The following is a 14,699-nucleotide window of genomic DNA, read 5'->3' as shown; positions in this document are numbered from 1 at the left end:
GCTATACTCCCCTAAGGGAGATTCCCATCAGGCATATATGTTGCTTCTCTACTGCTCTCCATTGGGGAGTTCTGTATCCAATATGGTAAAAGAAGTCCTTCACAGAAACATCTTGAACAAATTTATTTGGAAGGGAGTCATCCAGGAAAGTGGCTGCCCCTATCAGTGTAGAAAATGCCAGATGCCAACTGAATTAGCATAGGGTTTATATATGTCTTCTTAGGGGCATAAGTTTTCCATAGAGAATATTTCTCAGCATGTAAATTGATAAAACTTCAATCCCTGAGTTTTAAAAAAACTTTGAGATTGGCTGGATTGCTGCTTAGGGATTGGGTGGTTTTGAGCTTAGGTATTGCTTGAATTTTCCTCAGAAGGTCAGGGATAGAGGTTGTTTCTTTGCCTTTGGTTTCAGGGCCAAAATGTATTTCTTTCACTGGCCCTTAAAAAGCGTTTGGCTCTTATTTAAGGGTGAGTTTCTATGGCTGCAGTTTGAGGGCCATAATCTATTTCTTTCACTGGAACTGGTTCCTGGGACAGGTAGTGTTTCTTTGCTGGCACTTTTACCCTAAGCATAAGGCTTCATAAGTTCATATATTCATTTTTAGTGTGTGTGCTGGAGCAACAATATAAACATGCACATAATAATGCTTGCACCGATTGTTGACAAAGTTAATTTTCTTCAACAGAATAAATACTGTTGTTAAACTGATCAGAAGTGTGAATGTGAAAGATCCCACCAAATACTTGAAAATGAGAAGCCCTTGTTAACTTTTTCAGGTGATCAAAAATGATTGTAAGTTACAAAGGCGTTAACAGTTTGACCACAAAGTTTTACTCCTTTATAAAGTGCACAATTAAACCAAACTGACTACATTTATAGTCCCTGCTGAATGATTTTTTTGTAATGATTTCAAATACTCCTGGTACGTTCAAAAGCTTTACTACACTGATAACCTTAAAATGGTTTTTCTATAGTATATGTTCTTTTATGGGTTTAAAGAAATAATTGACATGCAAAGTCCTTTCCACGTTTCTTGCATTCTTAAGGTCTCTCCCCATTATGTGTTCTATTATGCATGTAAAGATGAATCTGCAGAGCAAAGGCTTTACCGAGTTTATAATATTCATATGGTTTCTCTGTAGTATGTGTTCTTTTATGCACTTTTAGAGTATTTTGAAATGTAAAGAATTTGCCACATTGATTTCATTCATAAGCTTTTGTCCTTTTTGTGTTCCTTCATGAATTTGAAGGGAAATCTGCTGAGCAAAGGGTTTTCCACACTGATTACATTAATTGGGCTTCTCTCCAGTATGTATCCTTTTATGTTTTTGAAGATGGCTGTGCTGTGAAAAAGCTTTACCACACTGACGACATTCATAGGGTTTCTCTCCAGTATGCGTCCTTTTATGTGTTTGAAGATGACTGTAACGAGTAAAGGCTTTACCACACTGATTACATTCATAGGGTTTCTCTCCAGTATGTGATCTTTTATGCATTTTAAGAGTACTGTGATGAGAAAAGGCTTTACCACACTGATTACATTCATAGGGTTTCTCTCCAGTATGTGATCTTTTATGCATTTTAAGAGTACTGTGATGAGAAAAGGCTTTACCACACTGATTACATTTATAGGGTTTCTCTCCAGTATGTGATCTTATATGCACATGAAGAACACTGTGATCAGTAAAGGCTTTACCACATTGATTACATTCATAAGGTTTCTCTCCAGTATGTCTCTTTTTATGCGTTTTAAGATAACTGTGCTGAGAAAAGGCTTTACCACATTGATTACATTCATAGGGTTTCTCTCCAGTATGTGTCCGTTTATGCATTTGAAGATGATTGTAACGAGTAAAGGCTTTAGCACACTGATTACATTCATAGGGTTTCTCTCCAGTATGTATCCTTTTATGTGTTTGAAGATGACTGTAACGAGCAAAGGCTTTAGCACACTGATTACATTCATAGGGTTTCTCTCCTGTATGTGTCCTTTTATGCATTTGAAGAGTACTGCGCTGAGAAAAGGTTTTACCACACTGATTACATTCATAGGGTTTCTCTCCTGTATGTGTCCTTTTATGCATTTGAAGAGTACTTTTCTGAGAAAAGGCTTTTCCACACTGATTACATTTATAGGGTTTCTCTCCAGTATGTCTTCTTTTATGCGTTTGCAGGTGAGTGTGCTGAGAAAAGGCTTTACCACACTGATCACATTCATAGGGTTTCTCCCCAGTATGTGTCCTCTTATGAGTTTGAAGATGACTGTAACGACCAAAGGCTTTCCCACACTGATTACATTCATAGGGTTTCTCGCCATTATGTGTTCTTTTGTGCCTTTGAAAATGGCTGTTATATTCAAAGGCATTAAGACATTGTGTATACACAGAAGGCTTCAATCTAGTTTGGCTTCTTTCATGTCTGCAAGGAAAATGGGCAAGTAGAAATGCTTTACCATATTCACTAAAATGTTAAATCTTGATATCTGTATAAATTAACATTACAATTTGTTGCAACTGTGAAGAAGAATCAGATCTTACATTCTTATCATTGTGATAACACTCATGTTTTCCCCTACATTAAGAGTTGTTTTGCAACTTTTAAGATAACAGTTTAGGCATAATCATGTAATAGATGTTTCTAATTTTTAGAACCTTTTTCTATAGGTGATTAGTTTGCATATTGAAAAGAACTGGAAAAATTCAGATCTTTATCACCATTATTGAATTTTGAAATTTTCTTACACTTTGAGTCATGCTACATTTGCTAATAAACTAGAACAAACAGAATTATGTACACATTCCTACAGTTATTGGGCTTTTCTGCAGAGTGAACCTGTTGGTGTATTAGCAACAAAGCAGGAAAATAAATTACCTCTAAACATGAATCAAATTCAACAAGTTTGCTTAAATTGGGACTTTTTACATATTTTTAAGTATTCTGTGAGAGTGGTATATTATGTCCTCCATATTCCTTTGCTCATTTGGCTTGTATCCTGACTAATACATGATATACTCTTAAAGGAAATTTACAAAGAAGAAGCTTCTACATTTAGTTCAGTTTGACTTTCTGTTCCTCATAGACATGTACTAGAGGTATTCAGGATTCTCTGCAATAACTGTAACTTTACTCTTGACAATAACTGGCCCTGTCCCTAACCTTACAAAAGTAACAACAAGTATATGAGTAAAACTAAATTGTCTATGGAGTATTTTCTTAATGGAAGGTTTGGAGATATGCTTATCACATTAACCATGTGTATACCATTAGTGATGTAGGTAGTAAGAAACAAATGGAATTATATTTCTACAGCATAGCTCTCTTGGTTTGATTATTCAAGTGGTAGTTTCTCTTGAGGCATTGTTTCCTGACTTCTTTCTTAAAATATTGTTTTTCAAATGAAGTTCACCTACCTGAAATTGAGTTATATGGTGTGGTGAGAATTTAATAATCATCACTGTAGTTTAAGCTGTGCTTAATTACACTGTTGTTTGTGTTTCAAAATTAAGGACACATTTCAATTTCTTCAGTTACAATTTCTGTGAAATTGTAAATGAAAATTACCTTTCATGTCTTGTAGAACTTGTAGAATGTTCTTCAATATTATTGTCTTCCCAACTGTATCCTAAAACATAGTACCAGAATATATATTTATTATTGAAAAGTGTGCAAAATTTAAGTTACTGTCTTCAATGAACTTTAGAACTTCAACTGATTTATTTACCACATTCTTTTTTCTCTCTCAATAAAATTAAAGAACATCAAAAATCAAGGAACAGTTGTCTTATTATTTTAAAATATGCAGTAAAATACACTCTTACCTATATCATTGAGGTTCTTGTAGGTATCCAGCATCACATCTTTGTATAAATTCTTCTGAGAAATATCCAGCAAAGTCCATTCTTGCCAAGTGAAGTCGATATGCACATCATTATAGGTTATGGCATTCTAAAATATAACATTTATGTGTGCAACTGAAAGCATTATACTGACAATATTCTAAATGCACATTTCTGTAGAACATTATTTTAGGATATGCAGGATACAGAGAAAAGCAACTGATGAAATTTGCCAATGAAAGGCAGAACAGTATTTCAACAATCCTGTTTCACTGAAATGTCAGACAGACACAGTAGTCCTGTAGACTGAAGATGGGTACCCAATATTGCAAAAAAACTTTGGGTGACTGTCCAGGCAGGCAGGTGTCTCTTTCATTTGTAAAGTCTAGAAAGTTACCTGCAGTGCACTTCCTCTTTACTTAGCTAGTAATGTTTTTTTTTCTTTTGTCTTGGATGTTATTGAAGACTAGTTGCAGTTTTTCTTTAATTTTTGAAGAAATGTATTAATAGAACTGTGAGTTTACTAAGGTATGTTAGGTAATAGAATATTTTTTCTGAATTTACAAAATGCAAACTAATTATAACTTGATAAATTTTGATGTTATATATAGTTTTAGTATATTAAATTTGAAACATTCCTTTTGATGTAGATGATAATGGGGAATGGTAGAATATTATGTTAATATGTGTTGTTTTGTTTATGTTGCATTTGTTTATTGAATCTATGAATCTTTGGTGGACTGAAATACCTGTTGGTTTCATAAAGAACTGAATGTCCAATATCTTGGGAGGAATGGACAAGCGACGTTGGCAGGAAGACACAAGAAAGGGGAGGGGAAATCTGTGAGTATAAAAGGAAGGCAAAAGAGTAGCAGAGGACACCAGCAGGCAGCCACTAAGATACACTGAAAGTCATGGACTAAGAAGTAAAGAAAGGTATACAGAATAGAGAAAGATAAAATCCCAGATGTAAAAGGCATAATTTAATGGTGGCTAGAAAGAAGCCAAGGTAAGGCCATGCATTTATAAGAATAAAGCTCTGTGTGTAGGATTTATTTGAAAACTAGCTGGAAGGCCATCAAAAGAGCAAAGAAAACAACAGCCTCAGTCCTCATATCTTCCTGCAATGAACTCTGAGTCTAATCACTGGGATTCTAAATCTGCCAAACATAGCTGCTGAACTGTAACCACAGACTAAGAACCAATGTCCTTAAATTTGATTCTTTCTTGTTTGCAGGACCAACACATAATGAGTGATCCTGCAAAGTTTGACTTCTTCTTTTAGATTTTAATATATATATTAATTATATTTTATTAAACATTTATTTATAATTAATAATATTATAATATAATAATATATATATATATACTATATATATTTCTATTTCCATGCATATCTGCACACCAGAAGAGTGCATCACATCTCATAATGGATGGTTGTGAACCACTATCCGGTTGCTGGGGATTGAAATCAGGACCCCTGAAAGAGCAGCCGGTGCTCTTAATCTCTGAGCCATCTCTCCAGTCCAAGTTGGACTTCTTAATGGATATGAACACTAACAGTCTTGGACCACAGTTGTAGCAGATTTTGAATGATGTTGCTTCCTGGGAGTAGGAATCAATTTGCTTACTTCATCTATAAATCGAAGATTTAGCAAGCTGTTGTCTTACCCTTGGGGAACCTTCATAGGCTTATACTACATAGCAATAACTTTCTCTTATAATGCCAATGAAATCTTTAAATTTTTCTGCTTGTTTATCACTTGACTACCATCTAAAACTACCTTTTTCACTTATTTCTACCCCATTTATTTTGTTCACTCTAGACCTGATTTGACATATGAATCATCAACAATGACCATCCAATATATTAAATATTCCATTTAAGGCATGAGCCCATTATCTTTTTAATTCTGCGTTAGTATATTTCCAGGGCATAGGCAGAATAAGAAAGATTTTAGAGCCAAAGTTTCACACAAATGACCTCTTGCTTAATTTTTGCAGTCTATTTCTGACTCAGATTCTATGATCTCTATCTCTTACATTCCTCCATTATTCATATAATCCCCATCTTCCTAGCACTACAGGAAAAGCAAATTATCTTCTGTATACAAATTTCAATGTTTTTGCCACCTAAAGTCTTGATATCATCCACATTCTTAGAAAAGATAACATTTCCATCTTTTACTTGGCAATGAAAACTACTTTGGGTATTCTATTATTTTTAAATTGCATTTATGTTGCTGTGATTAAATCTATCCAAAGCATCTCAGGCAATAAATGTGCTTATTTGGCTCATTGTGTCAGATCATTCTCCATCATTTTATGAGCTTAGGAATAGAAACTTGGGCCAAAAATTGAAGGCATATCCCATGGGCAAATACTGTTTCCTGACTTTCTCTCTTGCCTAGTCACTCTCTGATGCTCAGATAGCTCTCTTTTCCAGGCCTATTTTCTTAGGGACATTGACATCCTTAGTGGAGGATTCTTTCCATATCAATCAAAAAATTCTGTCACAGACACAGCAGTTCTTGGCTGTTATAAATAAAGCCACTACAAACATAGTTGAGAAAGTGCCTTTGTGGTAGGATGGAGGTACATTTTTTGATACATGCCCATAAGTGGCATATCTGGGTATTGAGGTTGACTGACTCCAAATTTTCTATGGTTTGTGTCTTGATTTCCACAGAGGCTATAAAAGTTTACAATTATAAGATCAATGAATCCCCTTGCTTCTTGTCCTTTGCCAGCATAGGTTGTAATTTTTCTTATTTATCTTAATCACCATGATAGCTGTATGGCAATAAGTCAAAGTAGTTTTGATATGGACTTCAGTGATGGCTAAGGATGGTGAACATTTCTTCAAGTATTTCTCAGCTAGTTTAGATTCCTCTGCTGAGCATTCTATATAGAAATATATTCCACTATAATCTGAATATTTGTTTAGTTGTTGTCGATTTTCTTGAGTTATTATAATGAGTGATGCAACACAGAAGCACATGGACTAGAATGGTAAATTCACTTATAAGTGCATACTAGAATTTAAGTAAACTACAATCCCAGTGATCACAGTTAATCACAGTAAAATCCACAGATGCAGAGAGGCTAAGTAACTAGAACAGCTCTAGGGGAGTGTGTTGATAACTTCCTTGTACAAATTAAGTTTGTCTGAAGAAAAAAAGATGGAACTTGCCGCTAGCTAAACATAGAGGCCTAGAGATCTGTACAGATGGCTGTCAGAAAAAGGAAGTGAAATGGGTGTACAGAGATAGAAGTATGATGGCTAAGGAGAGAGAGAGGACATAGGCAAAAAGAAAAAGAAACTCACACTTTTCCATTTGTAAACTCGTGAGGTGGCTTTGGCTTACACCTTCTCTATGATTTCTCAGCATTTTCCTCTATATCTTATTCCAGGTTTTTATTATTTAGACCAAATAAGAACTCCATTTACAAGGGAGATACATGGATCTCTCTGGGTGTATAAAAATGAGATTTTCTTCATGCAATGATGGCAGGTAGCAATGTGACCAGAAAATATCAGGTGAGTAAGGATGGGGCAGACAGAAAGAAGATGGGGAGAGATGACTGCAATGGGGGAGCTTTTATCAGTTTTTGTGGAAACAGTGCAATGAGAATTTCCCAGAACCTATGAGGGTGACCATAGTGAGGACTCGTAGTATTCAAGAATACAGAAGCTGAAACAGCCATCTTCTGTAACCACATAAGGATCCTATTATTGGGTTGGGACAGCAAGGCAAACACAATATTTTAGAACCACACTTGTCCTGCCTGCAAAATACTGGGCTGCAATGGTGGATCAGAGCTTCTTTAATGTTCAACAAATGACTGCTTAAACTTGGCTGCTTAAACTTGAAGGTCTATCTCTGAGAGGAAAACCATGCCTGATAGTACCTGAACAGCTAATGAGTCAGAATTTGAATGTCTTAGAGAACTATGGTAGAACAAATTAAAATTGACCAAGAAATAAGTCAGTGAAAGGATTCATAAGTTTATTCTTCTATAATCACAAATTGATGCTTAGCCCAATTGTCATCAGAGGTAATAGGAGCACATGGAGAGATCCCTACCCAAACATTAGTTTCAGCTCTAGGAATCCTGTGGAAGGAGAGGGTGAACATTGTGGGATCCAGAGAGTTTGCAGAAAACAGGACAACATGGCCCACACAATTAACTGAGCAATGCTCATAGGGCTTTGCTTATGGGATTCCTACCAGAAGGTCTTGAAGTGATTCTTTTGACTGCATTTGGGACACTTTTCCTTCTACTGAGTTGCCTGGGTCAGGCTTGTATCAGTGTTTGTGCCTAGATTTATTTTACCGTGTCATGATGTTAGGTTGATATCCCTGGGAAGCCTTCTCTTTTCTGAAGGGAAACAGTGTAGCAGTAGATTTTGGGGAATGGATATTGGAGACAGCGCTGGAATGAGTGGAGATAGGGGAAGGATGTGTATTTACTTCAAGTTCATTTATGCTCATAACCTATAATATGCCAAAAAGCTGAAGTTTCCAAATTCTCTTCTGATGCTCAAGACAATCTCTTGACTGTCATAATTTGTAAAATCCAGAAACTATTTAAGGATTTCCAATATACATGGATGGGCACAGAGTATATTCTCATTCATAATAAGAGAAATATGGCTGTATTCCAGACCCAAACTCAGGAAGACATCTCTTACTCATGTACATGTCACACCAGCAAGAATAACAGGTAAGGTGGGTCACCAGCTCATGAAACTTCCACAGCACCTACATTCACAGAAAGAGTCCCAAATACGATTTGCCAACCTCAAATCCATGACCCCACGAACAAACTGGATTAATATCCTCCTCTCAAGTGTAGGTCACACAAATCAGAAGAACAGGTAGGCAAACTGAGGCAAAGACCCCCTTCTGGACCAGAGTTCATGACAGCTATATGAAATACACATTGCTTCCTCTCCAGTGGATATTCTCCATTCTTTCAATAACCCCAACATTATTTACAATCCAAATCTCTCCTCATCTCTTTGTTGTAGCCGCCAACTTTAGATGAATCACTTTTCAAACAAAGGATATACCAGCTGCCAGAAGTCCATATGGGCCACGTGACAACAGAATTTTCAGTCTTTCCATGTCCCCTCAACACTATCACCTGTTTCTGTAGGGGTCACCCTAACCAAACCTCCTGGGGATGTCTATAGGTGTAGCTGGCCATGTCTCCTAGAGCATGAACAGCATGATGAGAGGCTAATTAAGGATTCAGTGACACATGTGAAAAAGCCTTTCTCTTTTCCCTGCAGCTTCAGCTTGCTCTGCTTTCCTGTCAGTTAGCTAGGGAGCTCTGTAAGTTGGGCATTTAGCCATATATATATATATATATATATATATATATATATATATATATGCTAACCGTTACCTGATTATGTATCAGTAATTCACCGATAAGTTTCTCTCCTCTCTTCCCTTTTTACAGGCTCAAAATTTGGCACTACTCCATTCTGGACAAAGACCACACCGACAGCAAGATTTCCAGCCTAACATCGGGGTAAGAACCAATGTTCAATCATGCGCCACACAGATCAGAAGATCATAGAGCAAATAGATAACAAGAAAAAACACACTTCCAACAAAGGAAACCTTCAAAATCAGCACCTATAACTGCAATCACATCAAAGCAAGACAACCAGACATCAGCATAAAAACACAACCAAAAACCACCAGAGCAATAAGTCACTACCAGATTCTGGATATCCTACTACAGCAAACTATGTATATTCTAACCCAGTTGAAGCACAATGAAGACCAATTTTATAAAGATGACAGAAGTCCTTAAAGGTGAAGTGAATTAATCCCTTAAAAAATTCAGGGAAACTATAATTGAAATATTGGAGAAAATTAGTAAGTCCCTTAAGGAAAGTCAAATCCAAAGTAATAAACAGTTGATGGAATGAATGAATCTGTTCAATCACTGAAAATCAAAATAGAAGCAATAAAATATGACAAATGAAGGAATTCGGGAATTGAAAATCTATGCAATCCAAGAACACCTATAGAGGTATGCCCCAGCAAAAGTATACAAGACATGAAACAGATAATTTCAGGCTTTGCAGGTATCATTTATTAAATGGACATCCAGAAAATCTGCAACATTATGAAAACATCAAACATAAGAATGATAGGAATAGAATGAGAAGAAACTCAGGACAAATTCAAGGAAATACTTTCAACATTTCATAGTCAAGATTTTCCTAAATTAAAGAAGCATATAGGAGAACACAACCAACAGAATCATAGAGGCTCACAGGAGTCTGCACCAGGCTTGATGAGGATGTCCTTCTGTATATATACTTCTTTATTGGATGATGAATAAATCACTGTTTGACCAAAGAGGCAGGAAGATATGCAGGACTAGGGGAGGGGGAGATTTTTCGAAATGGTCGACAGAGAGCCCACCTGAGACAGATGTGATATAGCTGCAAAGAATCAACAGGTCTGGTCATTTTTCAGTATGCCAAAGCCACGTGGAAATACACAGATTTATTGAAATGGCTTAATAATTAAGACAGAGCTATCCAATAAGAAGTCCTACTCATCAGCCAACAATTTAATAATTAAAATAACATATATGTGCTTGTTTAGTGATGAGAAGGGCAGCAGTACCTGGCAGGACAAGAAAATCCAGCAGCCCATGACTTCTGTTATTGTGGGATATCTTGGTGTTTTTGTGTAACTACTGACAGTAGAAGTGGGTATGTGTCTCTGACTCTCTTGCCTGCTCTTGGATTCCTTTTCCTCCTGGTAGTTTGCCTCATCCAGCTTTGATAAGAGGGCTTGTGTCTTGTCAGGTTACAATTCATTATTCAGACTTTTGTTGATATCCTTTGAATATGTTATCTAATCAGAAGGTAAATGGAGGACACCTGGTGGAGAGGGGACCAGTGGAGAGGACTGAGATGATTGAAGATAGGGGAAACTGAAGATGGGATGTACTCTATGAGAGAGGAATCAATTTAAGAAATAAAGAAAGGAATAGGAAGGAGCACAGTGAGAGAGGATTGAACTAAGGCACTAAAACTCATTAGGGCAAACAACATAATCCTGGAGCTCTGCCATACACAGGTGGCGTATCACCCTTTTAGGCATAGTTCTATCCTTAAAAATTGTCATATAATTTTCTCCTTTGCTATTTACACTCCTATGTTCAGCTTTCCATGTAAGATGCCCCATAGTTTGGGTATCTCAACATCCTGTTATCTCAAAATTCAACACTAGCTTCATCTTGAAAACTTCAGGTAATGAACTCTCACTGTATCTTCACTGGTTTTCTAACTCTGCCAGGTTCCAACAGTGTTGAACTGAAATCACAAAGGAAGAATCTATGACCTATACATTTTGCAACTTTCTTCTTTCCAGAACCAGTACAACATGGGCTATACCACAATTTTGGATTCTAAGTTGTGATGGAATCTACCACAATTGGACCAGACTTAGAGCAGGTTCTGTATGAAGTTCCTTCTTCAGATTAGGAATCAAGTGGCCTATTCCTTCCATAAATTGAAGGCTTAAATGGGTGAAGTCTTACCATTAAGGAACCTTCCTAATTAAGTGATATTTCAAATAACAATGAACCATGATACCAAAAATATAAACCTTTTTAGTATGGATTTGCTCCTTTCGCAGGTGTTTTTTTTTTTTTCTTTTCTTTTTCAAGTCAGGGTTTCTCTGTGTCTTTGGAGACTGTTATGGAACTAGATCTTGTAGACAAGGCTGGTCTCGAACTCACAGAGATCTGCCTGCTTCAGCCTCCCAAGTGCTGTGATTAAAGGAAAATTCTACGAACGCACAGCCTCCTTTCCCATATGTAAGCAGCAATATTCTAAAGATTACAAGGGCAGAACTGTGAAACTCATCTAGAGTAAGGCATAGTGCAGAAGTCTTTCGAGCCATTTTTTTACCTTATTAAATCAGAATCCCAGTAAGTCTAAGCAGGAACTGACCTATGAACATTTTACCAAACATAATCAGAGAAGTACACAGAGAGACAGAGCAAATAGATGTATACAGTGAGACATACACAGAGAGAAGATACACACAAGGAGAGAGAGACAGAGAGTGTGTGAGAGAGACAGAGAGACAGAAACAATGACAGAGAGAGGATTCCCTAAGTACCCATTATAGCGTAACTTACAAAGTCACCAAAACTGTCATAGGTCTTTTTACCAATACTTGAGTGTGGTTTGCCCTCACATGATCACACTTTCCCCAAATTCACTCTTTCTAGTAATATCTGTACTAAATCTATGATAAAAATCTCTTTTTGCTAGTGTGCTTTCATGTGGAGAAAGAACAGGTGTTCTCTGTAAGTTCCAGGCCTAGTAAACGTACTACATAATGAGTTGCAGGCCAGACATCGTTAGAAAGAGATTATGTCTCAAACCAGACTCACTCCAAAAATTTCTAAATAATAGAATTTAGAACTGTGGTCTAACAGATAAAGTACTCACCTAACAACTATCCTTTTATTTTGCATTTTAAAGACAGTTGCTAGAGTACATGCCTATAATCAAATGCTTTTGTTGACTGATAAAATGCAGACAGAAGAAATCCTGCCAAGGTAATTACATGGAATAGCAAACTAGAGACCCTGTCTCAAATATGATAAGTGTAGAATACAAAAACCCAAAATTGTTCTCTGACATTTACACCCAAACCATGAAAAACATGCACAACTTCCGCACACACAAAAAAATCACATACATTAAAAGAGACATAAAAAATAAATAATAAAATTATAATAGTATGGTTTGGCACACACCCTTTGTTCCAATAACTGGGCAGCAGGGACAAGAAAATTCTGTGAATTTGTAGCCAACTTCATCTTCATTCCGTGTTCAAAAACAGACAAATATATGTATAGAAACCCTGTCTCAAAATAAAATTCTAACTCAGATTATCATTGATTTACTCTGAAATCCTTCTCCAAAATACAATAGAGTGTTCCAGTTTAATATCATCAGAGGTCCTGAGGTACAAAACAATATAAGTTAAATCATTTTTTGGTGTCTTCCAGTGGAGGGTTTCAAATTATTTTCAGACATGAATATAGCTGAGTATAGTAGCAGAGATAGGGAGATCTCTTTAAATTTAAGCCACTTTGTACTATATCTTGTATTTGATAGTAAGACATTTCTCAATTACACAAACACACATACACATACACACATTCATGAATATAGTTGGATATAATTTGCCCTGTTGCTTGAGAGAAGATCTCATAAGAAAACTCTAACTAGGCCTGGTGGTGGTGGCGCAAGTCTTTATTCCCAGAACATAAAAGGCAGAGGCAGGTGGATGTCTATGAGTTTGAGATAAGCCAGGTCTACAAGAGCTAGTTCCATGACAGCCTCCAAAGCCACACAGAAACCCTGTCTCAAAAAAACTCTAGCTAGCCTAAAATTCATACTGTATACTTTAATGAATAATATATATTCAATATTTTAAAGCACATTCAAGTAAACATGTCATTCTATGCCAATAGCTCAATATTCAAAGCATGACAGTTTTCTATACCAGAGGGAGCTTCCAAACAATTGTCTGCATATTTCCTTAAATGTCAAGGAAACTAACAGTGGGAGAAATTTTGCATTGTTTATATTCCTATGTGGTTTTTTCTCTATCATTTCTTTCTATAAAATTAGTGTCAATAATTTCTTGAACAGTTTTCTAATTTAGAATTAGCTAGTTATCTCTAAATTGAATTATTTGCACATTTTGTTTTAATACTATGCCTCCAATTCTGGAAGCTGAAATGATGCCTGTTAAAGTAATTTTACAGCTACCAGTAACCCAGTTGATTTTTAAGAATGTTTTTGTTAATAGTTATAATTCTTACAAGTGTGCTGTTGAAAATTTTGTAATATTACTTCTTTTAATTTTACATGGGTCAAAAATAAAAGGTAGTTTTGGATACATGATCATAATATTATTTGTTGTGCTATCAACACATTGAGTTAAAAAGCTGTTATTGTATGGTACATGAAATAAAATGACTTTAATTGAATACTAGATTTTGTATTAATAACACATGATGAGCAAGTAAACAAGCCTATGTAAAATATGATTTTCTCAAAAGTAAATTTGTCAGGGTTTCTCATATTTCCTCTATAAAGGCTAATAAATCATGTACTGACTTATGGTTTCTAGAGCTGTGAAGAGACACCATGTACATCTGTAATCTTTTAAAGGAAAAACATTTAATTGGGTTGCTTATAATTTCAGAGGATTTATCAAGTATCATCATGGTGCAAGATGGTAGAATGCAGGCAGACATGCTGATGTAGAAGGAGCTAGGCATTGTACATCTTGAGCACTGGCAATGGGATGTGGCCTGTGAAACTGATCATGGCTTGAACATATATAAGATCTCAGTGTACACCTCCACATTGACACAACTGCACCACCAATTCCATATCTACAGCAACAATGCCACACATCATAAGAATGCGATTTCCTATGTGCTTATTTGGGACAATTACATACAGACTACCACAAGTACAAAACATTAAGGTTCACAAGGAAGTGCTTTTGTGAGAGTTAACAATGAACCCATCCAAATGAGAAAGACTAAAATTAAAAGTTTGTTTTCACACCAGAATTTAGTAGACCATGAAATATCTGGTGGGGCACACATAAGGCCCCACAATGTGGGAATAGTTAAAAAGTTTGTTCATTATTCTCAAATTGAACAGGGAAGCTAGTGAGGAACTTCTTTAACACGAGTTATATTTTTGAGATGTGGGTTTTAACAACTTTGTTTCCAATAAATTCTACATGTTAAACTTTTGGGTTGCCCATTTTTTCATG

The 14,699-nt window shown here is 36.0% G+C and overlaps 2 protein-coding genes across 2 annotated transcripts in view; one reads left to right on the top strand and one right to left on the bottom strand.

Annotated features, from left to right (window-relative positions):
* The window catches only part of LOC113838983 (zinc finger protein 431-like), a 662,051-nt gene that overhangs the window by 140,073 nt on the left and 507,279 nt on the right, over positions 1 to 14,699 (top strand). The window lies entirely within an intron of this gene.
* On the bottom strand, positions 1,291 to 3,853 carry LOC118237692 (zinc finger protein 431-like). The gene is made up of 3 exons (XM_027434483.2): positions 3,820 to 3,853; positions 3,563 to 3,623; positions 1,291 to 2,419 (listed from the first exon to the last, which is right to left on the bottom strand). Exons 1-3 carry the CDS (start codon positions 3,851 to 3,853, stop codon positions 1,291 to 1,293), a joined length of 1,224 nt encoding a protein of 407 aa, XP_027290284.1.

This window comes from Cricetulus griseus, unplaced genomic scaffold, assembly GCF_003668045.3.
Source record: "Cricetulus griseus strain 17A/GY unplaced genomic scaffold, alternate assembly CriGri-PICRH-1.0 unplaced_scaffold_1, whole genome shotgun sequence".
Lineage (NCBI taxonomy): Eukaryota > Metazoa > Chordata > Mammalia > Rodentia > Cricetidae > Cricetulus > Cricetulus griseus.
Note: the sequence above shows the minus strand (reverse complement) of the source record. Positions and strands in the feature narration are given on the sequence as shown.

Bases quoted from the DNA above. Each gene is read 5' to 3' on its own strand.
- LOC118237692 (XM_027434483.2), bottom strand. From the start codon at position 3,853: ATGCTGGATACCTACAAGAACCTCAATGATATAG. The intron at 3,624-3,819 runs GTAAGAGTGTAT...ACTATGTTTTAG, and splicing joins CAAGAACCTCAATGATATAG to GATACAGTTGGGAAGACAAT. The intron at 2,420-3,562 runs GTAATTTTCATT...TTTTCCTTGCAG, and splicing joins AGTTCTACAAGACATGAAAG to ACATGAAAGAAGCCAAACTA.